The sequence below is a fragment of the Dryobates pubescens genome, chromosome 25, assembly GCF_014839835.1.
Source record: "Dryobates pubescens isolate bDryPub1 chromosome 25, bDryPub1.pri, whole genome shotgun sequence".
In the NCBI taxonomy this organism is placed as follows: Eukaryota; Metazoa; Chordata; class Aves; order Piciformes; family Picidae; genus Dryobates; species Dryobates pubescens.
Window position 1 is genome coordinate 9966918 of NC_071636.1, and position 15439 is coordinate 9982356.

General features: G+C 42.1%; 1 protein-coding gene across 1 annotated transcript in view; it reads left to right on the top strand.

Moving 5' to 3' along the window:
- Positions 1-14418, top strand: part of TMEM132C (transmembrane protein 132C) — a 220752-nt gene extending 206334 nt beyond the window's left edge. Inside the window, exons 6-9 of the mRNA XM_054173119.1 lie at positions 1953-2158; positions 2609-2882; positions 3951-4142; positions 13007-14418. Of these exons, the coding sequence (XP_054029094.1) occupies positions 1953-2158; positions 2609-2882; positions 3951-4142; positions 13007-14206 (1872 nt within the window). The 3' untranslated portion in view covers positions 14207-14418. The remainder of the gene's footprint in view (positions 1-1952; positions 2159-2608; positions 2883-3950; positions 4143-13006) is intronic.
- The last annotated feature ends 1021 nt before the right edge of the window (positions 14419-15439 follow it).

The window sequence follows — 15439 nt, forward strand, 5'->3', positions numbered from 1 at the left end:
GCACCTTCAGAGAGAAGGGTAGTAACACTGCCAAGCCTCCAGAGATGACAGTCGCCCACTGGCCATTTCTGTTGCTGTGCAGCTGAGACAGCAGTGAGACAACAGGCTTGGTTAGACATCAGCTGCTCACATACAGGAGCTGAATGCCCTCAATGTGTTCTAGTAGCTGTGTACTGAGATGTAGTCTGTGATTGCCTGTGCAGTTGGAGTTGTTTTCATGAGAAACATTTTCATGATGTTTCCTCTCCCAGGGTGAAGCTGATGCAGTGGCACCAGAGACAAAGAGCAGCCCACCTAGGAAAGAATTCTGAGTTAATGCTTGGTATTATGTATCACATTATGCACCTCTTGATGCATCATACTTTTAGATCATATCAAAAGGCCATTCTGAAACAGCCAAACATGAACTAAACCTCTTTCTGTATTGCTGTTCAAGTGAATATATGTACAAATAGGGTATGACATGTATAGTAATAAAATGAAGACATTTCTACCATCTGAGGATTTGAAAGGAGAAGCCTTGGGTTCTGAGGGAGAAGCCTAAACAGATAGATGAGTCAGGTATTGTAGTGTGCAGCAGTTTTCAAGCAACAGAGCCCAGTTACAGCATCCCTCATAGGAAATGAATGACAGAAATGTTTGGATTACTTTCTCTGAAGTTTCCTTTTGCAGTCTTGCCATCAAATACTTTACCAGAATGTGAACAGTGCCTAAGCCTGACAGAGTCTGCAAACAGGGTCTGTTTGTGTCTGTGGACACAAAACTGAGAAGAGTTTAGCTCCTGTACGTGTGGTCATGGAGGACATCCGTCTGTTTGATTAGCCTGGGGACATTAGCATTTCCATCTGATAATCTTAATTGGAACAAAATTATATTGGGAATGGGAGTGGGGATAAAAGGGAACAGGTGATAATATGTGTTCAGGTGGAGGAGGTACATTGCCACCAGTAATGATAGTCTTAGGGGTGATGAAATAGAATGCTGACAGGATGAGAGCAGAAGCAGGAGCTGAAGAGATCTGCTGGGTTTACTGTTAATTTCTGCAGACATATCAGCTCATTTACTAACGTAACAGCTCCCATTGCTCGCCACTTAGTGTATGATTAATGTGCCACAGGATTTCCCCAGACATTTATAACACCTTTAGGAATAGATATGACAATGACTTTATCACATGGAGTCACTTCATACTATCTGCATCCCTCTTAATGATTTATATATCCAGGAGTGATTTTATCACTAGTACTCGGTAATGTAATAAATGAGAAAACTCAATGGTCTGTAAATTACAACATTGATTAAAGAAGTGATTACTGATGTAACTCTTACATGACTATGATAATGCTTGCTTATATTTCAGGGCAGCATTTACATGTTAATGATAAATCTACTGCAGTGTTTAGAGACACTTTACAGCTTTAATCAAAATGTAAACATTTATAAACAGATAATATTTATTGTGGAGGAGATGAGTAGGCTTCTGTTAGTCTTCAGTGGATAAAATCCACTAGCTTTGCACTGACAACTGAAAGCTGCACCAACCCCTCATGAAGGAACTCATCAGAGTAGAGCTTTGATCTGCTGCTTGCTTCTATTGAGACCTGTTGTGGTTTGCTGGGTTCCTCTTGACCAAGCCGTGAAGGAGCCTTGCTGATTATAAATTCCACAGTACTCTCATGGACTAGCAGCTCACTGCACAACAAACAGCAAATCAGCCACCAGCTTCATAAATAGTATCTAGTCTTTAGGCATCTCCAGCATAATTATGCCTCCTGAGCCAATAAAGGATTTTTGTGTTCAGCTGCTCCCATTGTAAAAGGCCATCATTAATATGCATAAAGAGAAGGGAGCCTTTTTCCTTTGCTTTTGGTTTCAAGATGCCAGGGTTACACTTTGAGCTTGTTTTGTCTCAGTGATTACCTTTTCTTCTTTCTCTCTCTTCCTCCCCTTAGGTTTCTGACAGATGTGACTATGTTTTTGTCAATGGCAAAGAAATGAAAGGCAAGGTGAATGCACTTGTGAACTTCACCTATCAGTATCTGAGTGCTCCTCTGCAAATCACCGTCTGGGTTCCACGCCTGCCTCTTCAGATTGACATTTCGGACACAGAACTGAGCCAAATAAAAGGCTGGCGAGTCCCAGTTGTTTCCAACAAAAGGTGAGTTTGAGCTGCTAATCTTGGGTGGTTTTGTAAAATGAATGGAGTTGATTTTAACTCTCAGCAAGAATAGCTGCAGCACCTGCACTGCAAATGCAGCATCTTTCCCCAGGGAATTTTCCAGCCGTGCTGGAATCTCCTGCTTTGCCCTGGACAGCTGCAGGTATTTATTAATTTGTGGGAGCTTTGCTTCTGTGCTTTTGTCTGTTGTGTGCAACAGAGTACAGTGCAGTGCTCTGGTGAAGTCCCCTTAGGGATGAAAAAGTGGAATAGTCCATTTCTATGCTCATTCCTCATGCTAGGTAGCCATGAACCAGCAATGGACTGGGGAAAAAAAAATTAAAAACAAAAAAAAGAGAGAGGGATGTTATTTATGGGGCTGTTAATTTTCATTCATGTTCTTGAAAACAATTCTTTGTGCTTCATTCCCTTATGAAAAAAAACTAAAAGACCTACCAGAGACAGTGATGATGAGGATGAAGACGAGCGCAAAGGAAGAGGATGCACTCTGCAGTACCAGCACGCCATGGTGCGAGTCCTCACACAGTTTGTAGCTGAGGATTCCAGCCCTTGGGGTCAGCTGAGCTACCTGCTGGGATCAGACTGGCAGTTTGACATTACAGACCTGGTGATGGATTTTATGAAGCTGGAGGATCCTCACATTGCCAAGCTGCAGGAAGGCAGGATTTTGATTGGACGGGAAGTAGGAATGACAACAATGCAGGTACTGTGCCCTAGACTGCCGCATTCTGCCATCCCTGTGGAGAACCTGGGTGTGGGATAATCCAGGATAGTGTTCTGCTATCTCAAAACAGCGTGATTTCCCATTATTTTCCTGTGACCTTCTAGAGTATCACACACAGCATTAACTGAACCATAATGACCCAAAGCATGCAGTGTGGTCAGGAGCTGGAAGTCATAGAACTTTCAGAGACTTTTAGGAAGAGGCAGCATGTCCAGGCTTAGTGAGAAGGCAGACCTCTTGCCTCACATGGATGCAGGTTACCACCAGTCAGCTGATGGGCAGCATTATGACCTTCTGAGACAGAGATATTTAGATTGTATTAAGTTTCTTTTGATATATTTAAACATTAATTCAGAAAAACAAACAAGCAAACAAACCCCAAAATCACAAACCACAGCCTGGTTAATAGCCCTGAAAGGCACAAGTGGCAAACACCATATCCCTGTTCTGCCCCAACTGAATCCTTACTAATGCCAATTCATAGAGTGGATATAGCTAATCTAGGCTGTAGATATGAGATGAGTAAGGTGGAGAAGACAGTGTGTATATGAAGTTCCCTAAAGACAGGTGTGTGGCCCTCAGTTTCATTAAATGGAAGGATATCCTGCTACCTTGATGTTCTATCAGAAACAGAAAAGATGGAGAGATGAGAACACCCAAGCAGAAAAGTGAAGGTCAAATCCTAGATGCTGGCAACCTCCCTCTGAAATGGTTGGGAGGCAAGTCTGATGAGCTCATCCATACTGGGGGACACAATAACAGGGGAAAAAAGTTTTAAATCAAATCTTCTAATGAGATGATGCAAATAAGACAACTGAGATAGTACAGCTCTCAGTATTAGATGCAATGTTCTCAGCCATAACCTCGCTACTGAATGTTTCTCCAAGCCCACTAATGAAGCCAGGCTGCCTCTTCAGTGCACTCTGCCATTTCACAGTTCATTTCTATGCATACAGCTTTGGAGAAAAGAAGGGATGATGACCTTAGGAAAGGTTATTTTAATTGATCTGCCTTTTCCTAAGTTGATTCTTTTGTGTTTCTCCAAAGGTTTTGTCTCCTCTGTCTGACTCCATCCTGGCAGAGAAGACAGTGACTGTGTTAGATGACAAAGTGACCATAACAGACCTTGGAGTCCAGCTGGTGGCTGGGCTTTCACTCTTTCTTCAGCCAAGTGCAGCAAGTAGTCGGGCTATTGTGGCTACAACGGTTGCCCAAGAGTTACTTCATACTCCTAAGCAGGTAGAGTACACTCCATATATGCTGACTTCTGGGATGGGGCAGTGTTTTGTCCATGCGAAGTACAGATGATAACTCCTAACAGATTTAAAAGTTAAAGTGTAGCTGTAGTACATGTCCATTTAAATTGCTTTCCTCTAGAGGTACTGTGAAATTCTCTTCTCATTTCTTCCCTTCAAATGTGGACTGAATCTGCGGTACAAGTTCTGACTACAATGATGTGATTTACATTTTTACTATCCTTTCTTTAAATGACACCACATCTGTTATTTTTGCAACACAGGCAGTCTTTGGACAGTGATCCTTGTTTGCTGTATGAGCATGCCCTCGTTTTCCATGCCAGAGAGCACAGAGCTCAGTGTCTCACAATTTGATGTGTTGAAGAGCTATAAAATAGAGGCAGAAGATAGCCAAATACATTTCTTTTTCTCTCCTGGACACACGGCAGACTGCCAGGGTCCTGTCTTTTTATTCTTTAGGTGGATTTTGGGGTGTTCATCATTCAGTTCATGGACTGATCCTACTTAACTTAAGCCAGTAAATTCCCATCTCTGTAAAGGGACTCTTTCAAGCATCGTGTTTCAGGTCACAACCCACATGGAAAAGAAGACTGGAGAATACCACTAGATCAAGGCAAATGGGTGCTCTGGAACAGATTAAAACCAAGGGTCAGGAGCAGTGGAACAAGCTACATGTTCATTGCTCTTTCAGTCAGTTGATTCGAAGAGTGGGACTGGGAGCTATGCAATTAAGTCTGTCCACAGCTACTGCTGCTCTCACAGAAACTACATTTCATCTCACACAGATAGGGAGAGAACTTGAGTCAAGTTTTATAGCCCATTTTCATGATTATTGCTACCTAATCTTCTGGAACATAAAAATAATTTAGATTGGTTTATAACTTAGCGGCAAGAAAATGTCCAAACTAGGAGGACATGCTGCCCATCTGTTCCATTTACTACATCCTGTAAACATAAGAATCTTATGTAATTAACCCATTTATACCCTTCTCCAGGGCTTTGAAACCATGCCTGACATACTGTCTTCAGACAAAGACTGTAAAAGCAAAGGCTAAAGCATGCCTAACCCAATTCTGTTATGCAGGGCAGAGAATCATTTGTCCTGCAGCACCATTGGGAGAATCATGGCTTTGATTGCAGATAAAAGACCTTGTGAATCTGGAAAGGTTGCTCAGACTCAGAGATGATCTGTCCTGGGGATGCAAAGTCATTTATCAACATCAGGCCATGGCATATCATGACAGGATATTTCAGTAGTGCACAAGATGACATCTCCTGTTGCATTATGGTATGGCAAGATGATATGACGTGTCATCATATAGCACTACAGTTGGCAAGGTATGAATTAATATGAAAGAGTGGGGGAGGAAGTGCAAATGTGCTTTGTTTTTAAATTATTTTCCCAGCTTCCTGTGTCAGGGAATGATTTTGGTGAAATGTTGTATTTAACCTGGTGGGGTTTTGTGAGACAATGGCACACTTCTGATACAGGAAGGACTGGGTAAATTAGGCTCTCTCTGCTGCTGGTGCTGCTGGTGCAGTGTGGGGTGTTGCTGTCCCTGAGTCCACAGATAGTGCTACTGGAGGTACCAACTATAAGACTGGAGACACAAGAAAATCAAGCACCTTTTTCTCAGTAGAAGTTGTTTAAAATCTATTGTTTCTTCTCCAGACTCCATCTGGAAAAGAACCCAGAACCTAGACTCCATTAAAAGGCAGTGGAAAATCTTCTCTACACCAGGATCTGAAACACACAAGGAGATCTGGTTGCTTAGTAATTGTACCAAATTAATCAGTTTCCCCCACTCCTGTGTACGTGTCTTCTGTCCCAGTTTCCTGCAAGCACAGAGCAGCAACCTTCTTGTAGTACCTCACTTCAGTCTCTGCCTCTCCTCCCAGCTCCTCCAGTCTGGAGCCTGCCCACTCCCACTACCTCAGCTTGTCTTCCTGCAGCCTCCTCTTCACCAGGAGTAAGAGAAGTGTCCTGCCTGCTTCCCAGCTGAAGGCTTTGCTGGGAGCATCACTCCTCACTTTGGGGAATTTTTGAAGGTCAGTTCCTGCTCAAGCACTGTGAGTGTTTGCAGTCCTGACCCTGGTGGTGCTGGGCCAGCATGGATCCTGAGCCCAGACCCTTGTTACTGGGACACTTTGGCAGTGCCTTCATTCCAGAGGCCTGAGCTGATTCCACTTCCCACCTTATTGTAAGCCACTCATCTTATTCAGCCTAGAGACAGGACTTAGCTAAGCAAGGGCTATTTAAAAAAGACCTGAGGGACTTTGCATTTGCATCACCAGCAAAGTAAGACAGGAGTAGATTTCATACTAGAAAGTATATTGAAGGAAATAGTCTTAGCATGGGAATGGCCCGTAGAGTCATACACATCTTCTTTCATTTGCAGTTTGCATGAAGGATATAACATTCAAGTCACTTGCCCTTGGAAGAATTAATGCCAATGTAGGAATGCTTGTGGCTAAATTTTCTAGAAGTGACTCATGATTTGGAGTATGTCAGCTGAGATCCTTACTGAGCTGGATTTCCAGAAGGCAAATGCTCAGATGTTTTCTGCAAAATCAAGCCCTTTTGAAAGAGGTTTTGCTCAAGAACTAAGCATGGAGTGGAATCTTGCAAGTGCTTCATTATTTAAATGTGTCCTTTGCTCTTAAAGAAGTTTATAAAAAGTCCAAATAAGCCATGCAAACCTTTTTGATGCAACTGAAAACCAAAGTAACAGTTAAGATAGCCCAAGGTTTTCTTTTTCTCAGGAATGATTGTGTATGTCTCAGTATTTATATGGAGAAAACAGTCAATGTGTTCTTAGTCAGATATTCTCCTGGGCTCCACTTTAGCACCTTCAATAGCCAAGCTTCCACATAGATTAGGAAATGTCCCTGGGTAATTGGTACTCTGGCAGGCACAGTATTGTCCCTAGCAGATAAAGCAGTGCATCTGTAGAGTGCAGTGGAAGGCATAAAGCATTATACAGATTGTGCTATTACAGGTCTTTCAATACCATGGGAATGAATTAGGTATTTTTGCTGTGACTTTCTCTCAATGAATATAAGGACTTGATTAGTTTCTTGATTGTGATGGCCACGTCATGTCTGCACAAGCAGCACAAAGCAGCCAAAACACAAGTCCTGGGAAGTAGACAGTTTCTCCAAATACTTGGCAAAGGAAAGAAGATAAGCTGAAAATGTTTATCTTGGATTCCCTGAGTTAGGTATCTTTATCTATAGTTGGGTAACTAATTACCTGAGGTGACAAGGTGACCTTGAGGCATGCTGAGCCCTGATGCCTTTTTTTTTGGTTGTTTTGGTTTTTTATCAGTGAGTTGCTTATTGGCACTGAAAAGTGGATCAATGATTGAGATGCCTCCGAATAAATATCACAGCTGAAATATCTTCTGAAAATTTGGATGCTGTAGCTGTGAGCTGTCTATTTTTAGTGGACATCTGCTCAGGTGGGGAAGCTGTTCCATTTGGCTTGCTGACGGTTGTTAAAATCAACACTGCCATCTTCAAGGCTTCTCTAAAATGTAAATAAAAGAAAGCCTACAGTGTTTAAGTGTTTTCTGATCTGAGTGAGCTTCAAGGGCTCTTAAATTTCAGCTGGCCCTGCAGGGAAGCTCACAGTCATATCATGGCTTTTTCATCACTGTAGGGTATTGCACGTGGTCTAACGAACTGAAATGGGAGGGGGAAGAAAGGAAAAAGCAGGCCTTTAATAAACAGCTGTGTGCATTAATGTATCTCTCAGTGCTGCTGGAAAACTGCAGATATTTTCTTAAGGAAAACAAGCAATGTTAGTGTTTTCTAAAGGCCAAGTCCTCCTCTTTCACATGGGTAGCTCCTGCCGACATCAGTGCCAAGACCCAATCCTGTGAGATCATCCATAGCCTCAGGGAGTGTCCTCCACCTGGTAGGAGGTGAGGGTGCCCAGCACATCTGAATCAAGCTTACCTGCATGTCTCTGCCTTTTGGATTGACACAACACTGTCCTGTTTCAGCTAATGTCCTTCATGCAAACTAGTTAACTAACGTAGTAGGAGTAGGTTTGTGGTGTGGATTCTTTACCCCATTCTGGCAGTATGTTACACTTAAATTGTATTTATGTAGCTTCTTTAAACTGACAGAGGAGTGTTATGGCTCACAAGTATGACAAAGGAATTAAGTAGCATGGGAAAGGGAGAAAGGATGTATTGGTATTAGGTGTTCAAGAGGAGATAGGTGTTCAAGAGGAGATTGGACATGGCACTTGGTGCCATGGTCTAGTCGTGAGGTCTGTCGAGACAGGTTGGACTTGATGATCCTTGGGGTCTCTTCCAACCTCAGTTATACTGTGATACTACTGTGATACTGTGGTATATAAGAATCAGAATTCTTCCCTTGCAGATACAGGCAAATTCCCACTGGAAAGAAATGTCACATTAGCAGGCTGGACAAAAATGAGAGACAGAAATACACAGTAGGGGAAGGAAAGGATTGAATTAAGATCTGAATCTTGGCTGTCTTTCATTTCCATATCTTAACCATCAAGCTAAAGTTTTACTACACAAGCCACAGGCTTAAAAATAAATACGCATGTAATACTTTGATATTGCATGTGATAAAATGACTAGGGAAACCCATTTCAGCATTCAAGTCCCCAGACAGAACAATCAGAGCTGGTCTAATAGAAGCTCCTGAGAACACTATTCCCTTGCCTTTATTTGAGGGATTTATTTGTTTTCTGCAGAGCCATCCAGCCATCCAGTTCTTTCCTTTGGTGGCCTGCCTCACTCCAGAACTGTTGCAAATGATTCCAGCATTTGAGGACTTATTCACAAATACTTTTATTTGTGTTTTAGTGAGAAAAGACCATTATAAGGCATGGAATAAAAGTAAGTATAGTGATCGGTTCTAAGCAGCAGAATTCCCTAGCATGCAAGCAGTCCTACACACTCCACTCCCCTTATTTTTGGTTGAAGAATACAAGACTATATGCCCTGGTATCAAGCTGACCCCAGCTCTTTTGAGGAGGTATTGAAGGACACTTTGTAATCACCAACTGTGATGCTACAGATGGGCTCAGTGGAACATGCTAAGATAAGCAGACTTTCAAATGCTGTATGATGCTTTAGAGGGCAAAATAATCACTGCTGTGGCTCCCAGGTTTTCACAGGCAATTTGTGCAAGCACCAGCACAGAGGGACTCATTACATCTCTGTGTGATGGGCTTTCTACTCAGCTTCTAAAGCAGCTCTGCTTCCAGCATTCAGGTTGCACTCCTTGTTTTATCTAGGTGGAACAGGCATGGCCAGCAAACAGTCGGGTTTGTGGTGACTCATGCAGCAGGGTTTGAAGTCTTCCAGGTCAGGCAACACAGAGTTCCTTGGGAATTGGTGGTTTCCATTAGTGTCGGGTTACTTCTGAACCCTGGTAATTTCCCCTTTGTTTTTTACCCACCTAAACATAACAAGTGGATAACAAAGAAGGAAAAACTACTTGCAAAGAGCTAAATGCAAGAGGATTTGTCAAGTGGTAAGCATCAGAGTAATTCAGGGCCAAACATGGTGGAACTGCAGTAGATCAAGAACTGGCCAACTTGCTGAAGTTATAGCTGGAATGGAGTAAGAAAACATCAAAGGCACAAGGGAAAGTGTAAACAAAACATGTTTGCTAAAGAAAGGATTTTATGTGTTAAGGAAAGCATGATATTTGATAATCAGCAGTGGTTGTGGGATGCAGTCCCTTCATCTCCTCTGGACTGGATTTTGCTGTCATTGACATGATCTATTGTACATTATCTGATTCACTTCACATCATCACAGTCACAAATCATCCTGTTCTCTAAGAGACACTGGCACTAATGTGTAGCTGTGGTTCATTTGCTCTGAAAGTGCAGCTGAGTTTGTGTGCGCACACGTGGAAGAGAGAAAAAGTGAAAGTAAGAAAAACTGGACAGCCAGATACTCACTCAAACTGTTTATACTTGGTAATTAATGAACACAAGCATTTGTCACCTCACTGTTGAGGGCATCAGACTCGGGGCAGCAACTTTGCAGGTAAGAAGGCTCCAATCCATCTTCATCGGCTGATAGTAATTGGAGGTCCTTGTCAGGTATTTGGAGGGGATTTATTGTTGCAGTACATAGGATGTGCAGAAACAGCTCTTTGAAGGACATGGTACTAAATCATTTCATTTTTCTTTCTTTCTTTTTTTTTTTTTTTTTCCCCATTTATTTATTTTCTTTTTAGCTTTGCAGAATTTATAATCATTTGGGAAATTCACTTCCTTCCCCTGCTTTCAACTTTCTTTGACCACTGTGAATGAGAGGAGATGGTCTCTTGCCAAATAGAAGTTTGGGGCCAGTACAATAGACTTCAGCAGGATTTGGAATCATCTCCCTCATTCTCTCATTTGTTTTCTTTCCCTTTTAATTGAAGTGGTCTCTAGTATAAGCATGACAGTGATGTGTTGTGGGGGAAAAAAAAAAAATTGTTTCTCTCTCAGAAAAGAGAGAAATAAAAACTGCCAATGCTGGTTGAAAATAATGGCTAAGGTATTGCACACTTCTGTTATCTATAGTAAATCACTTCGGCTGCCTGCCATTTCATTTCTCTCTGTCTCTGCTTCATAAAACCAGGGATGCAGAATAGTGGAGAAATAGTGTAAAGAATAGAAGTTGTTTTGAAGTTGCTTACAACTTTGTCAAATTCTAGCCATTTGGATTGGAGTTTTCCATGCTGGTTATCTCTTAACCTGAAAGGTGCCTCAGGGCAGTTAAAGCATAAAGGCTTCAAGACAAGAAAACCAAATAGGGATCTTGAAGAAGACAGGAAAGAAGAATATATGGCTCCTCATATGTGTTCCTCTCCAGTGTCTGGGGGGAGACTCCTGACCCCTCAGAGGTGCTGTTCTATCACCAAAAAAACCCAAACAAACAAACAAATCCCTTGTGCAGTAAGATCTGGGGCTTTGCAGCTCTAGGTATGCTGCATTTGCCTGTTAAGGAATGGAGGGATGTGGAACTATGGAAGTCTCCAATGAAGCTGGGAGGAGGCATAGGCCTCATAATTTCTGGCCTTAACTGTACAAAATTCTGCACTTATTTTCTCATTCTGCTCTCCAAAAGAGACCACCGCTGGCAGACAATAGCAAGCCTGTTGTGATATGTGCTTGAAATGATGCTGGTGTTTTTTCCTTCCCTAGATTGATGAAAAGTAAATGTATTTCACATGCCTCCCCAGTTGTACATGAGGCTGTCTTCTTGTTTTAGGGAGAAGGAAGGCAACAGAGTGTTGAATTGCTGGAGGAGATGCATCTTTTTCTCTCTACACATATCCATTAAAAAAAAGGAAAATCCATTACTTTCCCATGACTGGATCTGCTCTGCTCTAGATTTCTATGATATGAATTTAAGCTGTGCCCTGCAGCTTTATGTTTCTGTCTGTATTGCTATTTCAGGATTGTTTCTCTAATGAAAGATCAGCTGGTTTAATTTTCTCACACAGTTCACCCTTCCCAGCTTTTGAGCTACCCTGGCTCCTTTTCAGCTGTTTGAAGTGCATTTGAATCACCAAGAACTTTGCCTTTTTTCCTGTTGTGCCACAACTTATTTTTCTTCTTTCAGCCCCTCAAGAACTTGCTGATAGCACTTGGAAAATCAGATATTCATTATAGTTCAACCTCCTGCACAGCTAAATGCCCCTTGCTGTTTTCATTGAAGAGCTCTAAATTTAACTAGAAGGGCAGCAATTGCCTTTGTTTATTACCACAACATAACAAATTGTAGCCAATTGGAAACCATATTAGGTTGTAGATTTGTCTTATGACTGGACCTTAAGAGGGTGGCAATATTTTTCCCTGATGGTGATTTTCAGCCCAGTTGTTCTGGTGTACCCAAGTGTAAAGTTATTAGGACCATCTGTGGTTTAAGAACTTCAGTTTTGTGTGAAGTTGCACTCCAGCAATCTGCCCACATGTCTGCTGGCTAAACAGGCAAGACATAGAGCAAATGGAAAAATAAAGAAATCTCCTGCAAAGAAAGCTACTGAGACGTGGAGAAGTAAATATCTGTATCATCTGGATGGGATTTCAATTGGCAAAGAGCTGACCTCTAGCTTTGTGTTTGCTTCTAATGATGACTTCTGACGGTGCTACCTGTAGAGAACAAAGTCAGTCCAATTAAATCCAGGCCATTTGTATTTTTATCATAGCAATCATACCAGAATCCCCATCTTCCTCTCCTTGATGCAGAGATGTGATGGACTTTTTAATTATCGCAAGGATGAAGTGTGTTTTACTAAAAACAAACCTTCCTCCAGCAAAATGGCAGCTGTTCTGTGAGTCTTTTTCTTTCAGGTGAATCTTCTGCTCCAACCATTTCCAAGATACTGCGGTAGCTCCTTATTGCTGCTAAGATATTTATGCCTTGCTTAATTTGACAGCTCCCTGTGACACCTCTGCATGGGGAACATGAGGAAAATAAGTGTCCTGTCAAGTGCCTCTAGTAATTTTTCTGGTTTGTCTCTTTCAGCTTTTGTATGACAAGAATTACTTTCTTTATAAATCATGTAAATTGTAGCTTGCTAATGGGTGCTGTGGTATTACAGACATCTCGTATCAATTATTTGATATGTTCTTTGGCAAAACATTTGCAGGAAGGATTACAGGGGAATCTTTAGTGACAAATGTGACCATTTTTCTGCCCCATCAGTTGAAGCTTGGTTTGCTTCAAATGCAGTGCAGAGCCATTGTCTTCCATTTCCTCCAGCTGCCATTCAGAGCTGGAAGATTGATGAGCTGCAATGAGTTGAGCTGTGTTATTTAAGACCCTGTCTTTAACCATATCCCTCTCTTTTCAGGAAGCTGTAGTAAGCACCTGGATTCAGTTCAGTGACAGCTCTGTTACTCCACTGGACATTTATGACTCTAAGGACTTCTCCCTTTCTGCTGTATCCTTAGACGAAGCTGTTGTCTCGATCCACCAGAACGCTGCCTTAAAGTGGCCAATTGTGGTAGCAGAAGGTGAAGGTCAGGGTACGTTAATCAAGGTGGACATGATGATTTCTGAAGCCTGCCAGAAGTCTAAGAGGAAAAGCGTCCTTGCTGTGGGAAATGGCAACATCAAAGTCAAGTTTGGCCAGAATGATGCAGACTCTGATACAGGTGGAGACTATGATGCCGACGAGATTGAAAACCACGCCAGTGACCGACGGCACAAAGCGTCAGATCAGGAACGGTATGGCCAGGAAGGACGATACTATGGGAGCTCCTCAGCAGAGCGAGAGGAGGGTGCCATCAGGAAAGTCAGCACCACAGTAAAATCTGTAATAAAAAATAAAGTCATTAAAAATAACAGACTGGATGGTGGCAAACTCTCGGACGATAGCCAGCTGCAGAACATTCCTATAGACTTCACTAACTTCCCTGCTCAAGTAGACCTACCAAAAGGCAATGCGGGCATGGAGGAAAATGACCTGGTACAGACACCTAGGGGCCTTAGTGATTTGGAGATTGGGATGTATGCTCTGCTAGGGGTCTTCTGCCTGGCAATTCTAGTCTTCCTAATAAACTGTGCAACATTTGCACTGAAGTACCGTCACAAGCAGGTTCTGGTGGAAGGACAGGCCACCATGACCCATTCCCATGACTGGGTCTGGCTGGGAAACGAAGCAGAGCTGCTGGAGAACACAGCAGATGCATCACCTCAGCAGGATGAGCACACAACTATTATTGACCGAGGCTCGGGTTGCGAGGAGAGCAACCAGCTCCTCAATGGCAGTGCTCAGAAGAACATTCAGAGCCAGGTTCACAGGTGTGCTGACTCGGGGGGCAAGCCTGGAAAGGAACAGAAATCTGAACCTTTGCACTCGCCGACATCTAAAAGGAAGCGGGTAAAATTCACCACCTTCACTACCATCCCGCCCGACGATGGTTGTCCTACTGTCAACTCAATCCTAAGTAGCAATGATGATGACATTAAGTGGGTGTGCCAGGATATGGACCTGGGGGACTCCAAAGAGATACGAAACTACATGGAGAAGTTCAAAGACAAAGTGTAGCTCCTTGCTGATTTTGTTTAGTTTGGGGTTTGGTTTGGTTTTTTTTGGAGTTTAACCACACCTTGATGCCTTCAGTTCTACAGTATATATTGGGACAGAAGAGGGGGTGGGGAAGCAATCACCAGGAGAAATGCTGAGGCAGTTTTTTATAATCAGGGAAAGAAATTTGCCAAACTGTCCATGGTTTGGGTTTGATTTTCAGTTTGTTTTGGGTTTTTTTGGGTTTTTTTCAGCAGTTATTCTGCTACTTGTGGATCTAGGAGGCGGAATATAAGTAGCAGAAAGGAACAAGGAAAGGGTTGACCAGTATGGTGAACTGGGCAAGATGAGGTAGTGAAAATTTGTTTCATGGGTCATGCAAATAATAATGATAGTCATGTAGCAAAGTACCAAAAATGTCTGTAAAAAGGCAAGAGAGAATATAAGAGCATGAAAAGAAAAGGCAAGAGACAAACAAGAACTTGTCTGTCTTTCTAATAAAACATCACAGTTATGGACCGATGACCCACAAGAAGACTTTCTAGATTGTTACTCAATCCATTGCTTTGTATTCCTTCATTTGAAGTGAAGCTGTGTCGTTGGTGTTACATGTGAAGGAGGACGAAAGGACGTGGTATGTTTATTTTTAGTTTTCTGTTTGTCTTGTAAGTTAAACCAGAATAATTTTCCCTCTTGTATTTTTCTTTCAAACATCTTGAAAGCAGGAAACATTTCAATTCACCAAGTTCACAGCAGACCAAGAACATTTTGTGTCTCTTTGCTATAAACAATCTCCTGTCATTTAAAGAATTCAGAGGATAGGTATTGACTAATAATTTCCATGTGGTTTCTCTTCTGAAAGCCTAAGCCTCCATTGTTTCACCCTAGCTAGGAATAGGTTCTGTTTGGAAGAAGTATTTGTTTTACTTTCAGGTTTGGAATGTTTATTTAGTTGTTTGTTTTGAATTTCCACAACCAAAGTTCCCATCTTTCACCAAGGGAAGAAGGTGCTGTTTTATGGTAGCTTTTAAAAGTAACAACTGATGGGAGTGCCCCACTGGTGCATTTGAAATGTACCTGGAACTGAAACCATTGCAGGCCAAATATGTACAGCCTGGCTTTTGTTTTTCTGCCAAGTCCATGAAATCATAATTTTATGCTGCAATTTTCTGTTTATTCTACTGTCATCAGCTCTCATCAAGCTCTAAAAGCAAGAAGAATGGATGGAAAGACACTGATTGTCCCCAAACTTTT